At 37.8% G+C, this 16,700-nt stretch overlaps 1 protein-coding gene across 1 annotated transcript in view; it reads left to right on the top strand.

The window, feature by feature from the left end:
* The first annotated feature begins 4,074 nt into the window (after positions 1-4,074).
* The window catches only part of LOC113546055 (alpha-2-macroglobulin-like protein 1), a 36,917-nt gene continuing 24,291 nt past the window's right edge, over positions 4,075-16,700 (top strand). The window contains exons 1-11 of the mRNA XM_053236338.1: positions 4,075-4,115; positions 4,976-5,041; positions 5,574-5,738; positions 9,525-9,705; positions 10,388-10,544; positions 13,092-13,144; positions 13,909-13,929; positions 14,159-14,327; positions 15,390-15,474; positions 15,732-15,858; positions 16,263-16,377. Of these exons, the coding sequence (XP_053092313.1) occupies positions 4,075-4,115; positions 4,976-5,041; positions 5,574-5,738; positions 9,525-9,705; positions 10,388-10,544; positions 13,092-13,144; positions 13,909-13,929; positions 14,159-14,327; positions 15,390-15,474; positions 15,732-15,858; positions 16,263-16,377 (1,180 nt within the window). The remainder of the gene's footprint in view (positions 4,116-4,975; positions 5,042-5,573; positions 5,739-9,524; positions 9,706-10,387; positions 10,545-13,091; positions 13,145-13,908; positions 13,930-14,158; positions 14,328-15,389; positions 15,475-15,731; positions 15,859-16,262; positions 16,378-16,700) is intronic.

The following is a 16,700-nucleotide window of genomic DNA, read 5'->3' as shown; positions in this document are numbered from 1 at the left end:
GCTTGCTTCTCAGTGCTGCGGACATTGTTGTGGTTCCTTAATGACTCGTCATACCACCTTCCCAGATACCTGATGGGATTGTCCTTAATGGAAGGGATGATCTCGCCTTGTACGGCCAAATTGTACTTGAAGGAGATGTTACTCTTCCTAATGACCAAGCTCCTCGATTTTGTTGGCTTAAAAGTCATTCTGGCCCACTTTGCCACCTCATCAAGCTTTGTTAGGACCCACCTAGCCTGTACATGGGATGATGTCGTAATTGTAAGGTCATCCATGTAACCCCTGATAGCTGGTTGCCGGATTCCTGAGTCCATCATCGGGCCTCTGGTTTCCTTTTCTCCTGCTTTGATGATGAGGTTCATGCCCATGACGAACAGGGTTGGGGAGACTGTACATCCTGTGACAATCCCCCTCTTGAGGTTCTGCTACTGTGTGATGTAGTCCTTCATTTTAAAATGGAGCTTGATTCCATCCAGGTAGCTGCTGATCATTGGCTTGATGTGATCTGGGATATGGTAGTACTTCAGAGCTGTCCTGATTAGATCGTGGGGGATGGAACCATAGGCCAAGTCCAACCAGACAACTGTCAGGTCGCCTTTCTTTGCCCTGGCCTCATGTATCATCTGGCTTAGGACTCCTGTGTGTTCCAGGCCTCCAGCAAATCCTGGGATCTCGCCCTTTTGGACTGAGGTGTTGACATATCCATTCGCAAACATGTATGTGGACATCCTCTTTGCCAGCACTGAGAAGAAGATTTTGCATTCAGCACTGAGTAGGGAGATGGTCCTGAATTGGCTTATGCTCACTGAGGCTTCCTTTTTGGGGACAAAGCATCCTTCTGCCTTCTGCCAGCTTGGTGGAATGGTGCCTGTCTTCCAGATCCTCTGGAGCTGCTTCCACAACCACCGGAGAAGCTGTGGGCACTTCTTATACACCCTATAGGGTATACCGCTGGGACCTGGGGCTGACGCCGCTAGTGCCTTTTTAACCACTTGCTGGATTTCCGTCCAGGTTGGTTCATTGATGTTGAGCATGATGGTGGGGACTCTGCCATACCAATTACCGGATTTTCATCTAGGGGAAGACGTCTGTTTAGGTCACTATGCGTCTTCTTGAGAAATGCCTCCACCTCCACTTTGGGCAGTTCAGACTCCCAGATTTAGCTTCTCCCAGTAGAGACCTGGTGAAGTTGTAGGGATCCTTTATAAACTGGGCCCTCCGCTTCTCCTTCTCCTTGCTCAGTTTCCTCATCCTTTCTGCCCTTCTTAGTCTTCTGAGGTGCTCCCTAAGCCTACTTGTGAATTCCTTTATCCCTTCCTTTTCCTCAGTGCTACTTGCTTTGTATCTCTTGTTAAGGCTCTTGATCTCTTTCCTTAAGTTGTGAATTTCCCTCTCTCTTCTGTACGGTTGCTTCCCTACCTTGATGTTGCCCTTCCTCTCTGTTGTACCAAATTGTTCCTTTGCTAGGTTGTACGTGATCTCCATGAGAGTATTCTCTTTCTGCTCAGTTGTGCCCACTGACGTGACCTCAAGGATTCTGTTCACGTCCTCATCGAAGCTAGCCCACTCCTTGATGTCAGACATCCTTGGCCACCTAATCCTCTCCTCCATGGGCATAATTGCATTTGAAAAAACATACATTTGAAAAAACAATATTTGAATAATTTGTAGCATTTGTCCTGAGACTCCCTAACTGTTGAATTGTGTTCTAATGTCTGCTCATTCTTCTTTACAGGGAGCCATGTGAATCTGATGAAGAGAATGAAAGGTCAGTGTTTTTATGAGACTCATGTTGTCATGTTGTCATGTTGTCCATCAAATTTTTTCTCTTCCCCTAAAATCTCCCCTTGATACCCTAGAGTGTCCCATCTCAGTTACAGCCATTGACAGCTGATCCCTTGGTTCTGGTGCAGTAACCCAACAAATAGCTCCAGTTGCTTTGCACATAGACCAGCATAGGAAACAGATATGCTTGTTCTTAATCAAGGCTCCTGAGTTGCAGCTCATTTTGGGGTTCCCTTGGCTGGAATGCCACAACCCAAATGTTGATTGGTCAACTCACTCTATCTCAGTTTGGGGATCCCAGTGTCAGTGACAAATAAGGGTAGCACCAGTTATCCTCCCACCAGGGCTATTGCTAACAGCCCTGATTCTTCCTCAGTTCCACTCGAGTACCTGGATCTTAAGGAAGTCTTTAGCAAAAAGAAAGCTGAGACTCCACCCCACAGGCCATATGATTGTGCCATTAATCTCCTGCTAGGGATCTTTCTGCCCAGTGGAAAGTTGTTCTCTGTTACAGGTCCAGAGATGACTGCCACAGAGTTTTACATCTGAGAGACCCTAGAAGCAGGGTTTATATGGCCGTCTACTTCACCAGATGGGGTAGGGTTCTTTTTATTCAGGAAGAAAGATGGGGTCTTTGCCCTATATTGATTACAAATGCCTTAATAAGATAACGGTTATGGACCAATACCCACTGCCTTTTATGACACTGGCCTTTGAGTCACTGCAGGAAGCTTCAATTTTTACGAAGCTAGACCTATGCAGTGCCTACAATCTTATCTGTCAGGAGAACAAATGGAAGACTGCCTTCATTACACACTCTGGGCAGTATGAAAAGAAAGTGATGCGCTTTGGCTAAATAAATGCTCAAGCAGCCTTTCAGAGTCATTAACAAGATTTTCAGGAAGACACTTCACCGTTACATTTTTTGTCTATTTAGATGACATCCTTACATGTAGAAATTCTCAGGAGCAACATGTGCATGTTAGGTAGGTACTTCAATTTCTCCTGAGCAGCCACCTTTGCGTGAAGCTTGAAAACAGCATGTTTCACACATCTTCTGTGTCTTTTCTCAGGTTTATGGTTGCCAAGGGTAGTATCTGCATGGGCCCCACTAAAATAAAAGCAGTGGCCAAGTGGTCATGTCTGACTTCAGTTATGTTGGTCCAAAGCTGCCTGGGATTTGCTAATATTTTCCGACACTTTGTCCAGAATTTCAGCTCGGTCAGGGCGCCTATTACTGCCCTTAATAAGACCCAGGCCCTGTTCCAAGGGGCTGGTCCAGACCAGAAGCTCCATCCATGTGCCTATTTCTCACAACACCTCACTACTATAGAACACAACTATGATGTCACATGCTGCTTGCTATCAAGGTGGCACTGGATGGAGGGTCTAAACCTCAGCTTGTGGTGTGGATGGACAACAAGAACTTGGGATATATATCCAAAATGTCAAACATCTAAAACCTGGAAAGGCCAGGTTGGCCATGTTTTTTTACAGGTTTAATTTCATTATCTCCTACTGGCTGGGGTCTAAGAATTTAAAGCCTGATTCCATCTTCAGACAGTAGGAACTGTCCAGATTTAGATCCTAATCCTGTTCTCCCTTATCTTGTACATTGTGGAAACAGTGTGCTGGGTGTTAGAATCTGCCGTCCCGACTAGACTCAAGCAGGGGACCACCAGGGAAACTCTGTCCCTGCTGCAATCAGGGCCAGGACCTTGCAGTGGGGGCATGCATCTCAGCTGACAAGACATCCAGGACTTGCCCAAACCCTTGAATTTCTTTGTAGACATATCTTTTGGCCCAGCATTGATTTGGATGTACCTGCTGTTGTTGTAGTCTGTCAGGTCTGTGCCCAGAATAAAGACTGTACGACACAACCAACAAGATTGCTGCAACCACTCTGTTTTCCCTCCAGCACATGGTCCCAAGTGCCCTAGATTTTGTGACAGGCTTGCCAGAACACTGTAGTTTTGTTCATAGTTGACCGTTTCTCCCCGGCATGCAAGTTCATACCTTTGCCCAAGATATCATCTGGCAAGCAGACTGCAGAGTTACTCACAACAAGAGGTCAGAATCTATAGGATCCCTCAGGATTTAATTTTTGATTGGGGTCCACAGTTTGCCAGCTGATTCTGCAAGGCTTTCTTCCAGTTCTTGGGGGCATCTGTCAGTCTGTCCTTGGGTTTCATCCATAATCCAGTGGCACTCGAGAACACCACAGCACTCACTGCTGGTGGCCGGGACCTGAATTCCGCCCTCGTCAAAGCATCTAGCTAACCCGTAAGGATGTGCGCCTGCACCAAGAGACAAAAAAAGGTGTCCCCTAGGTATGTGGTCCCTTTTTTAAGCTGCATAGGTGAATAATCTCCAGCTCCTATCACATACCCTTGCCCCAAACTTTGTGGGTCAACCTAAACTTTCATGTCTCCCATCTTAAGCATGTTCTTTATAGTCAGTTCTCACAGGCAGCTGCTCAACCAGCAAACCCTCATATCATTGATGGCGTGCCATCTAACACCATGTGACATCTTCTGGACTCCCATCAGATTTGTGGTAAAATGCAGTACCTGGTAGATTTGGAGGGGTATGGCCCAGAAGAAAGATCAGTGGTACCAGTTTGGCACATTTTGAATCGTGAACTCATTAGAGCCTTTTCATACCAGCATTTGGCCTCTGAACAAACAAAATAGTCAAAATCCAGAGAAGTTAATTAGTTTTGTAGCGAGTTGCTGAAGGGAGAAACAAATTATAAATGCAATTACTGAATAGGTCTTTCATACCATACCATATTGGATTGACAAACATGTTATCACAAAATGAATGTCAGGTCAATGTCGCTTCAGCTTTGGATCAAATTTGATCCAAACAACTGTGGTGATTTGGTCTACAGTTTAAAAATAATAGGCAAAATGATGGTTTGTAATGTTTAATATCAAATTCTTCAGTCTTGAAACTTGCAATTGCATTTCTATGTTTAATGAAGTTGAACTAGAATTTTTTAAGGGGAGCATTCCATACATGAATATATGTAATATTCAACAATTGACAACAATTGTGAGTGCCTTAACCTACACATTTGAAAAAAATTTGAAAAAAAAAATGTCAGTACTTACTATAATGTAGCATTTGCCCTGAGACTGATTAACTGTTGAATTGTGCTCTAATGTCTGCTCAAACTTCTTTACAGGCAACCATCTAATCCTGATAAAGAGAAAGAAATGAATCCATCTGAACTTGATAGAGAGAAAGAAAGGTCAGTGTCTATTCCAAAACAAACTACAAGCCTAGAAAGAAATCAGATGTCACGTTTTCCATCATATTTTCTATTACCATGAGGACTGCCGTGCCACAGCAGGAATTCAACCAATCGATAATCGATTTTTTTTTTTTCATTGGAGACATGTTATGTAGCTAGAATATTTAATAATGAAATATTTAGTTAGCTGTGAAAGTGTGGGTGAGAGGGCAGAAAAACTAGTTTCCCAGCTAGCTAGCTAACTTAAACAAATCAGGTAAATTATGTGTGGTGTGATATGGGGTAGAAAAAATGTGGTCTGGGAAAATATAGAAAGCTATCTAATGACTTTTGTGAAGAAGATGACATGAAATACAGTTACAAAACATAATGGTAGTAGCTAGGTGGCTAATAACCAAGATGTTTCATACCATATATTGGTTAAAAAAAAACAAAACATAGGTCAGTACTTACTTATGTAGCATTTGCTGTGACACTGATTAACTGTTGAACTGTTGAATCTCTAATGTCTACTCATACTTCTTTACAGGCAACCATCTAAACCTGATAAAGAGAAAGAAATGAATCCACCTAAACCTGATAAAGAGAAAGAAATGAATCCACATAAACCTGATAAAGAAAAAGAAAGGAATCCACCTAAACCTGACAAAGAGAAAGAAAGGAATACACCTGAACCTGATAAAGAGAAAGAAAAGTCAGTGTTTTTTTTCTGAGACTCCTTCATTGAAACTATTCCAAAACAAACTACAAGCCTAGAAAGAAATCAGATGTCACGTTGTCCATCATATTTTTCTATTACCATGAGGACTGCCGTGCCACAGCAGGAATTCAACCAATCAATAATCAAATTATTTTTTTTATTGGAGACATGTTATGTAGCTACAATATTTAATAATGAAATATTTAGTTAGCTGTGAAAGCACAGATGAGAGGGCAGAAAACCAAGATGTTTTATACCATATGTAAGTTAAAATAAACAGTTTATAACAAACATTAATGTCCAGTCAATATCACCTCAATTCTGTGCACATTCAAACATGGAGTACCTTTGTCCCCACAACAAAGGAAATAGTCACAAAAAAACCCCAAAACATTACATCAGCTTTGTTCCAAACAACTGTGGTGATTTCTTCTACAGTTTAAAAAAATAGCCATGATGATGGTTTGTGATGTTTAATATCAAATTCTTTAGTCTTGAAACTTGCAATTGCATTTCTATGGTTAATGAAGTTGAACTTGTTAGAATTTCATTACTATTGCAATTACAAAAATATGATTTACCTAATATTAAGGGGAGCATTCCATACATGAATATATGTAATATTCAACAATTGACAACAATTGTGTGTTAACCTATACATTTGAAAAAAAACAAAAACATAGGTCAGTACTTGCTATTATGTAGCATTTGCCCTGAGACTGATTAACTGTTGAATTGTGCTCTAATGTCTGCTCATACTTCTTTACAGGCAACCATCTAAACCTGATAAAGAGAAAGAAATGAATCCATCTAAACCTGATAAAGAGAAAGAAATGAATCCACCTAAACCTGATAAAGAGAAAGAAATGAATCCACCTAAACCTGATAAAGAGAAAGAAATGAATCCACCTAAACCTGATAAAGAGAAAGAAATGAATCCACCTAAACCTGATAAAGAGAAAGAAATGAATCCATCTAAACCTGATAAAGAGAAAGAAAGGTCAGTGTTTTTCTGAGACTCCTTCACTGACGTTATTCAAAATATAGAACATTATCTTATGATTTTCGTAATGAACACGACCTGAGATAGTGTTTAAAAAACATAATAGTAGGAGCTTGGTGGCTAATAACCAAGATTTTTGTATATTTACCCAAATTGGCTGTTTCAGCTAAGTAACACATCATGTAAATAGCCATGTAACTATATATAATGTTAATCCATACATTTTGGGAAAAGAAAATCTTTATTACATTCCTTACTATAATGTAGCGTTTGCCCTGAGACTGATTAACTGTTGAATTCTCTAATGTCTGCTCATACTTCTTTACAGGCAACCATCTAAACCTGATAAAGAAAAAGAAATGAATCCATCTAAACCTGATAAAGAGAAAGAAATGAATCCACCTAAACCTGATAAAGAGAAAGAAATGAATCCACCTAAACCTGATAAAGAGAAAGAAATGAATCCACCTAAACCTGATAAAGAGAAAGAAATGAATCCACCTAAACCTGATAAAGAGAAAGAAATGAATCCACCTAAACCTGATAAAGAGAAAGAAATGAATCCACCTAAACCTGATAAAGAGAAAGAAATGAATCCATCTAAACCTGATAAAGAGAAAGAAATGAATCCACCTAAACCTGACAAAGAGAAAGAAAGGTCAGTGTTTCAGCTAAGTAACATGTCATGTAAATAGTCATGTAACTGTATATAATGTTAATCCATACATTTTGGGAAAAGAAAATCTTTATTACATTCCTTACTATAATGTAGCGTTTGCCCTGAGACTGATTAACTGTTGAATTCTCTAATGTCTGTTCATACTTCTTTACAGGCAACCTGGGGGAACAAAACAGTCATAATCCATAGAAATTAATTCGTTGTGTAGTGAGTTGGTGCATTGTGAAGCAATTTATAAAGGGAATTACTGTATATTTGTTTCATACATAATAGAGGTTTAACATAACTGTTTATCACAAAATTAATGTCTGGTCATTACTATTTCAATTTTGTGCACATATGATTTGATTTGTATGATTTACCCAAGATTAAGGGGAGCATTTCATATATGAACAGTGAATATATGAAGGTATGTAGCTACAATATTTAATAATTTTAACCTAAGCATCTATGTCCACTTGAGCTGTGAAAGCACAGGTGAGAGGGTGGAAACCCTAGTTAGCCAGCTAGCTAGCTAACTTAAGTGACTTGTGTATTCACAGACTGTTGTGAAATTATTGATTGATTGAATGATTATCGAAATAATGCGCTGTGTGATATGTGGTAGAAAAAATGTGCTCCATGAAAATTTAGAAAGCAACCTAATTATTTTTGTAAGATGACCTGTGGTAAGGTTAAAGACATAATAATACTAGCTAGGTAGCTAATACCCAAGATGTTTTTACTTCATCTGGCTTTTTTAGCCAAGTAGCACATCATTTCAAACCCATGCAACTATAGATAAGGAGGGATTCTTGTAAAAAAAAAAAAAAATGCTTTACATGTTAGAGAACTTACTTATACCTGACAAAACTTCGAAATTCAGAGTAGTTAATTTGTTGAGTAGCGAGTTGGTGAATCATGGTAGAGTGGGAAGATTGTAACGTCTTCTAGTTGTTTTGTGCATGCGTCTTGGTTTGGTTTCAAAGGAAATTATAATTTCACTTTGGCCTAACATAACTAAATGTATTACATGTTAATAGCTAAGTAATAAATAATATTTATGATAAACTAATTAAATAGAAATACATGCATTTCAAAATTAATTTAGTGTAGTAAAATGGACATTATATCAATATGTAAAAGCTACATGAGGCCATAATCACTTTATAGTGTGTTCATAGATCCAAGATTATTTCCTAGGTGAGGAAAATAGATGTTAAGTAAAAAAAATAATAACTAAGGGGGTTAGTATGTGTAAGGGTTTCTTGTTTTTCCTAGATATTTCTCACTATTTATCTTACTAAAAAAATACTGAGCAAAGTCTTTTGGCCAGTGACCACACAACAAAAAAGAAAACTTTAGTGGAAATGAGTAGAAATGATGTATAGCTAATTAGTATTAGAATAATTAGAATTCTGCAGTGAGGCTCAGACTTAAATATCACCAATGTGCTGTTTAGATTATAAGCATTCATAAAAAACATGCATGCAAGCATGAATATTTTACTAGTTTTAGTGTTTCTAGCTGCAAACCAAAACAGTGTTATACAAACATGCTTATTTTTTCTTTTTAAATAGCCACTTCCTGCTCTGTCAGTGAGTCAGTGTTATAGGGCTCACTGATTAACATGACAGCGTGTTGGACGTGGTGTCACTGTGCTCTGGTGTAATTTGAACATAAACGCTCCATACAACGCTCCATAGATCAAATATATATACACTATATAGCAAAAAGATTGAGGTCACCTGACCACCCATATGTGTTCCTTCTCCAAACAATTCTCTAGCATGTTTTTTGTATTCTGTAGCTTTAAGATTTCCTTTTATTGGAGCTAAGGAGTGCAAAACCTCTTCCAGTATGACAATGTCCCTGTGCACAAAGTGAGCTCCATGAAGACATGATTTGCCAAGGACTTGAGTAGCTTCCAACAGTTGTGAAAGAAATTTTGAAGTTTTTTGTGCTTCACTTACAGTAATAATTGTCATGATGATCATCACTGATGAATACACGTAGAGACTGGTGCTACAGTTCTATTGTTATAAAATATAAAAAGACCAGACAGAGCATAGCTACATAGAGACCAAAATTAATTTACTTTCGTTTTGTTTCTTTTTAGCATTTACCTGTTGGCTCTGACCTCCCAGACTGTAGGGGGCACTATTGAGACGCTATGTGTAACGGTCTACCCCTTTGGACCTGTTTCACTGAAAGTGAACCTGGAGTACAACCAAAACAGTGTCACTCTTCTGATGGAAAAGTCTATAACAGAAGAATACTACCGTTGTATCCCATTCCAGGTCAAACTCCTCATAATTACATCATAATGACGTAATCTAAATGTATGAACTTATCCCTAATGTGCAAGCCAGAGGCAACGGTGGCAAGGAAAAAACTAGCTGACACATATACAGCTAGTTACTGTATGTGTGTTTCTAAACCTGTCGTAATTATAGAATTTTAAGGATCTCTTAAACAACTGTGATTTTATGTATACAGAGCTCACTGGCTTTGTGTTAATGTAGAAAGCTATTTAATGATTTTTGTAATAAAGACAACCTGAGGTAACATTAAAAACCATAATAATACTATCTAGGTAGCTAATAACCATGATGTTTTTACCTCATTTGGCTGTAGGGTTAGGGTTAGGGTTAAATGCTAAACTCCCAAACTATGAAGGGCTTATTGTATAGCTGATGAGCTCGATTATCTTATAGCCCATAGAAACACTGTTACATGAATTCAGGCTTGTAAATCTGAAATAGGAAAAATGAAAGAAATTAAAGACACAATTAAATAAATATATTATAAATAGTAAAAGCAACATTTTGGCCTTAAAAGCCAATGGTTTTCTCTCTTTTTTCTCTATTTACTGTTTGGTTGTACTATTATTATTATTATTAGCAGTAGTAGAAGTAGTAGTAGTAGTAATAGTAGATACTAATGAACCACTATTTGATTTTGTTGTATTGTTTCTAACAGGTTCCTGTCGTAACCGTGGAATTGGTGGCATTTATTAAGATTGAGATTAAAGGATTAAAAACAATCCTAAACAAGGCAACAAAGATCCTCATCATACCTCCAAAACACCTGACCATCATTCAGACGGACAAACCCATCTACAAACCAGGACAAACAGGTAACACTAATTATTAAATGGTTTTCCACAGTTCCTGCTTCCTGTTTTTCTCAGTTCTTGCCCCAGCTCCTCCCTGATTTCACCCATGTCCACTACTAGCACATGTTCCTTTTTTGTTTCATATGTTTGTCTTCTACTCGAGCAAGAAATACATACTGTGTGCATGCTGTTCTAGGAAATAATCAATGAGAGTAAAATCAATCACATATTTATTTATTTAAGAAAAAAATGTCCATAATGTATGGTGTTGAGGTGAAGAGACAGGATGCAAATGTGTGAGAGAAGTATTGGATTTATTTAATGCAGTACAAATATCATAGTTACAATTCCAGGCATGGGTCAGAACACAGGCATGCAGAGACAAACTAGGATAATCCATAACCATGAAATCACAAAACAAGTGCAAGGTCAAAATCAGGAAGACAAATGAGAAACAGGAAACCAGCAAAACAAAGAATCATGGGCAAAACTTGGAAAAACAAAGGGGGAAACACAGGAACAAGGAATCACAGAAAAAAGGCTTGGATTTAACGAACATAAAGCACTGTAAGTCTTCACCCTGAGACAAAGAAACAGACTAGTTTAAATAGATAAACTAATCAGAAGGTAACTGAAAACAGGTGAACACTAACACACTAGGGCAATAAACCAACGGGGCGAAGACATGACTAGAAAATGCACATGGACAGTGATAAATCAAAAGACACAGAAGGGCATTCATGCTGGACTCATGCTAAGGGAAATTACATGACATAGCTCCCCCCTAAAGGTGTGGTTCCTGAAATAACCTAAATATTTAGGGGCCTGGACCCCTGACCAGAGCGTCTATTAACTGCCAGGAAGACTGATGTCCTCAGCAGAGCAGGGAGGCAGAGTGGCATCTGTGGCAGGGCCAGAGGGTAGAATGATGTTCTCTGTGGAGCAGGGAGGTGGAGACATGACAGATGGGCAGGATTTGGCAGGCGGGGCAGTGAAAATGCCCTTGCAGGATTCAAATGGAACAGCAACGATGCCCTCTTAAGAGTCAGGACTGACAACATCATCAGTGACATCTCTGCTGAAGTCAGGAGGTGGCGATGAACAGATATTGGCAAAGCAGAGAGATGGAGTGACAACATCCTTGCCAGAGTCAAGAGGCAAAGCAGCAATGTCCTCGCCTTAGTCAGGAGGTGGAGCGACAATGGCCTTGCCGGAGTCAGGAGGCGGAGTGACAACATCCTTACCGGAGTCAGGAGGCGGAGAGAGCAATACTTATGTGAGCCTGGAGGTGGAGAAGAGCAGACATCTTTGAAGCCAAGTGGTGGGGAGACAACCTCGGCAAAGCCTGGGGGCGCAGCACCATTGTCAGCAGAGCCAGGATGTGGAGCGTTGACCTTGGCAGATTCAGGATGCAAAGCAATGACCAACTGAAGCCTGGGGCAGAGCATCATCCCCAGCAGAGCCAGGATGCGCAGCAGCAAGCTCCGCAAAGCCCGTGGAGGAGCATTGTCCTCGGCGGAGCAAGGACGCGGAGAGACAACCTTGGAAAAGCCTGGCAGCAGAGCACCTTCCTTGGCGGAGTTAGGATGTGGAGCGATGGCCTCAGGGAAGCCTGAGGGAGGAGTGCCATCCTTGGAGAAGCTTTGGGACAGCACATAATTCTTTGTGAAGTGACAACCTCTGCAAACCCAGCTGGCAGAGCACCTTCCTTGGCAGAGTCAGGACGTGGAGAGACAACGTGCTCTCTGGAGCAAGGAGGCAGAGTGTTGATGTTCTCACTGGGATCAGGAGGCAGACTGTACAGAATGAAAGAGATCTCCAGCTTGGGCTTGGCAGTAGAGGCCGCCTTGTCAGCCTCGGGCTTAGACTTAGCTGTCTTCTGTAACGTGCAGTGTTGAGATGAAGAGAGAGGATGCAACTGTGTGAGAGAAGCATTGGATTTATTTAAGGCAGTCCAAATATCATAGTCACAATTCCAGGCAAGGGTCAAAACACAAGGAACCTAGAGAAACAAGGAAATATGGGCAAAACTTGGAAAAAACAAGGTGGGAAACATGGGAGCAAGGTATCATGGAACAAAGGCTTGGACTTAAACATAAAGTACTCTAAGTTTTCACCCTGAGACTAGATAGATAGATAGAGAATAGATAAACTAATCAGAAGGTAAGTGAAACAGGAGAACACGCTAACACCCTAGGGCTAATAAGCAAATAAGCCAATTCCCCTGGCATGAGCTAAGTGATTTGCAGCTGCACTATTATCAGTGTTGCTGTTATAGAAAATTCATCAACACCTTCTTATTAATCAGAATCCACAATTCAGCAGCTTAATCTCGTGCCTGTAACACTTTCCTCATTTCCTAGTTCCCTTTATTCTCCCTATTCTCCAGTCCTTCTCCCCTTATTTGTATTTTTATGGTCATTTGAGTGTTTGTCAGTGTTTTAACCTGATTTGTCACATGTCCATCTGCCTTTAGCTACCAGTCATTCTGTAAATTATTTAAGCATGTGTTAAAAACATCAGATATGAAATGCAGCAGCATTATAGATATAATTTTTTCCCCTGCAGTGAAGTTCCGCATCGTCTCTCTGGACACCAATTTCCTCACCTACGATCAGAAGGTTTGAAAACTTTTATCAGTTCCTCACCTAGAAAATACAGGAGCACTTTCTATGAAGACAATAAATCATCAAAGTGTCTATATATAAACTGTAATTTGGTAAAACTGCTTTATAAGCAGTGTTAACACTTAACAATTTTAAAGTAAACATTATTATAAATTGTTTGGTATTTTAAACTATTCATGATTATTATGTAGGTTAATAAATGTATTAGAAACATCTGCAAGTTCAGACGTATGACAGGACAAAGACATCACTATTTAATAAAATAATCAATTTGTATAAAATAGAATTTTATTATTATTATTTTTTTAATTATTAATAATTAACAGTAAACAAAGTTGGTATACTTATGCAGCTCTTAATTATCCTCAATAGTTAAGAATACTGTATTTAAAATGAAAAAAAAAAGAACAGACCATAATAACTTAAGTATTTTTTTATTCTAAAACTAGAATATTATGGTAAAATTAGTGTAAAAAAAACAGTATAAACCAATTCAAACATTTAAAATATTTAAGTAGTGTAATAAATAAATAAACAAACATTTTTCTATGTATCTATTTATTTATTTATTAGTTATTAATATAAAATATAGTTTATTTGTGCTTTGAGGTATTATTCAAGTTTATATAGTGCTTCCAGAGCATTATTACCAAATTCAAGGGAATTATAGGTGTATAGGATTCATAGAAAGTGTTACTAATATACACTCACTGTATGTCTAATGTGATCATAAGAGCTCTTGTTTCTTTTTGTTTCAGTTTCCGACAATAGAAGTGCAGGTACGGCGCTATGTGAAAGATTCAACACTCACTAATTGGGCACTTTGTGTGTTTATGACATGCTTTGCCTTTGAAAAAAGATTTAATCTGAAAACTCCTTTTTAAGGTCCTAGGAAACATAGTATAATGTTATTTGCTCATTAATAATAATTTTTAGTCTCATGATCATAGTTTCAGACTGTAATGTAAGAGTACTGCTTTTTTTTTTTTTTTTTTTTTCCAATTTCAGGACCCAAACTCAAACCGCATTGGTCAGTGGCTGAAAGTCACCACATACAGCGGTCTTGTGGATTTGTCATATCCCATAAACTCTGAGGCCACAAAAGGATTTTATGTCATCACTGTCTGGGATGAGAAAAACAAAAAGTTCACACAAACCTTTGAAGTCAAGGACTACGGTCAGGCTCAGTTTATCTTTACTGATGCTGAATTTTTATCTTGAGTTTATCTTTATTATAATGTTGAATGTTAGTGATAATAGTATGATGGCTATTGATAAAAAAATTTAGTTATTTAGCATAATTATTTTCTTCATATTGCTCTGAATACAATGTTTGTAATATAAATATGAATTTTACGGATGATTTAGAATATTCATTTGATCCAAACGTAAGTTTTGTGTAAGTATAATTGTTACTATTAAATCACTGATTCTAAATATTCTTATAATATTTCCTCTGGGTTTTGCAGTTTTTTTTATTTATTTGTTTGCTGGTTATAGCTATTTTTAGGTGAAAAATATCCAAAAAATAAGTGTAGATGAGGTTTATACTGTATGTATGTATGTATATATATATATATATATATATATATATATATATATATATATATATATATATATATATATATATATATATATACACACAGTACTGTGCAAGTCTTACACACTTTTTTTAGTACAAACTTTGTTATAGATGTTTATTTTCTGACTTCTACATTATTGATTCAGTACAAAAACATTTTAGATTCCAAACATTCATTTTCCAGCACAAAATTAAATGTTACAGAAAAAATGTTTGTATGTCAGTAAAGAAAGCAGCAGATTCCATAAGAGACACTTTTCAGACAAAAAAAACATAATGAAGGCTGCTGGGTTTCGCTGCAGAAATAAGAAGCGAGTCGACAGTCAAAGTCTCCAGACGAAAATTTTCCTGCACACACTGCACCTGAGATACTATTTTTATATATTTTTTTACTATATTTTTTTTTAAGGAAAGGATCATCACACCAGATATTGACTTTGTTCCATTTATTACTGTTTACTGCTTTTTATAATATTTTTTTAAATGTGGAAACATTTAATTTCATTATTTTTGAAGGCTTTTTTGCTCTACAGAATTTATTTGCATGTGCCTAAGACTTTCACACAGTACTGTATATATAATTAAGGAATCATAATGAAAATATCTTACATAAGAATGGCAGCTATATTTTAATGTGTGTTATATCATCTGTTACAGTTCTGCCAACATTTGAAGTTACAGTAGAGCTTCCTCCAGTCTTAACCATCCTGGACACGAATGCCATGCTGAAAGTGTGTGCAAAGTGAGTGTTCGCTAGTTAATAATGTTCTGTTTCATCACTCCAGACTGAGATTTTTGTACATTTGTAGCATATTGCATACCCAGTATAATGTCCAAACTTTAAATATGGTATTTATCATTACTTTAAAAATTGCTGAAAAATTTATGGTGCAAAAGTGATTTTTGTATTGCTTCACTTAAACAATTAAAAATGAGTCATTTTTAACCCAAATTTATACAATCAATATTCCTTAAATTTTTTTTTTCGATTTTCTGCAGATACACATACGGGAAGCCGGTGAACGGGATAGTGAAGTCCAGGGTTTGCCATAACAGTTACAGATACGGGCGGCTCCAGCAAGGGGTCACCAAACCACCTGACATCTGCAAGAATTATAAAATGAAGGTTAGTCATCTTTACTTTGTACCTTGAACATATGATAGAAAACAGTGAGCACTTAATAGAGTGTCTTCATACAAATGCAAAACCATCATACCATCATTCCAACATGACGGATTCGAACAAGACTTAAATCTCAGAGATACTCCTGTACTAATTACATTACACACCTCCACCTGTAAAACTAATCCAGTCCCAAAATGACCCAAAATATCAACAAAGCAGTCATTTATAACCAACGCCACCCAGACCAGGATAAACATTTACTGAGTAAATAACCTCATTTATTATTATATTAAAAAAACAATCAATGCATGTTTTAGTTACTTTATGTAGTTAGTTTCTTATGTGATGTGAAAGTCGCCTTTCATGCTCGCTTTTTTATTAATTTTTTAATTTTTTTGCTTTAGACTGACAAGAAGGGCTGTGTACTACACATCTTAAATCTGAAAGAATATGCATTAACAGATCCACGCTATGACGCATCAATCATAGCTCAGAGTGAAGTGGAAGAAGACGGCACTGGTAAGAGATTCTCGATATATTTTGTCTTCAGTTATTTTTTGTTATTAACAATTTTTTAAGTATTGTTTTGTAGGCTAATGTAGCTAACAAATAATGGAAGTTTATAGCTTCACAGTGTACAGACACAGTATTGTTTGTAGCTCCATCTCAAAGACAAACCAGTTCTTTTCCTCTGCAAAAACTGTAAAGGTGGACTTGTACTTTATGTACTTTGTAGAAATACCTTTACTGAGACCAGCAATGTGTTCTGCAGTGGCGAGTGTGTATTGATTTAGTCTCAAGATGACACTTTTTCATTACTTGCTAACTATATTTGCTTCTTA

This window comes from Pangasianodon hypophthalmus, chromosome 8 (genome assembly GCF_027358585.1).
Source record: "Pangasianodon hypophthalmus isolate fPanHyp1 chromosome 8, fPanHyp1.pri, whole genome shotgun sequence".
Taxonomy (NCBI): Eukaryota; Metazoa; Chordata; class Actinopteri; order Siluriformes; family Pangasiidae; genus Pangasianodon; species Pangasianodon hypophthalmus.
Note: the sequence above shows the minus strand (reverse complement) of the source record. Positions and strands in the feature narration are given on the sequence as shown.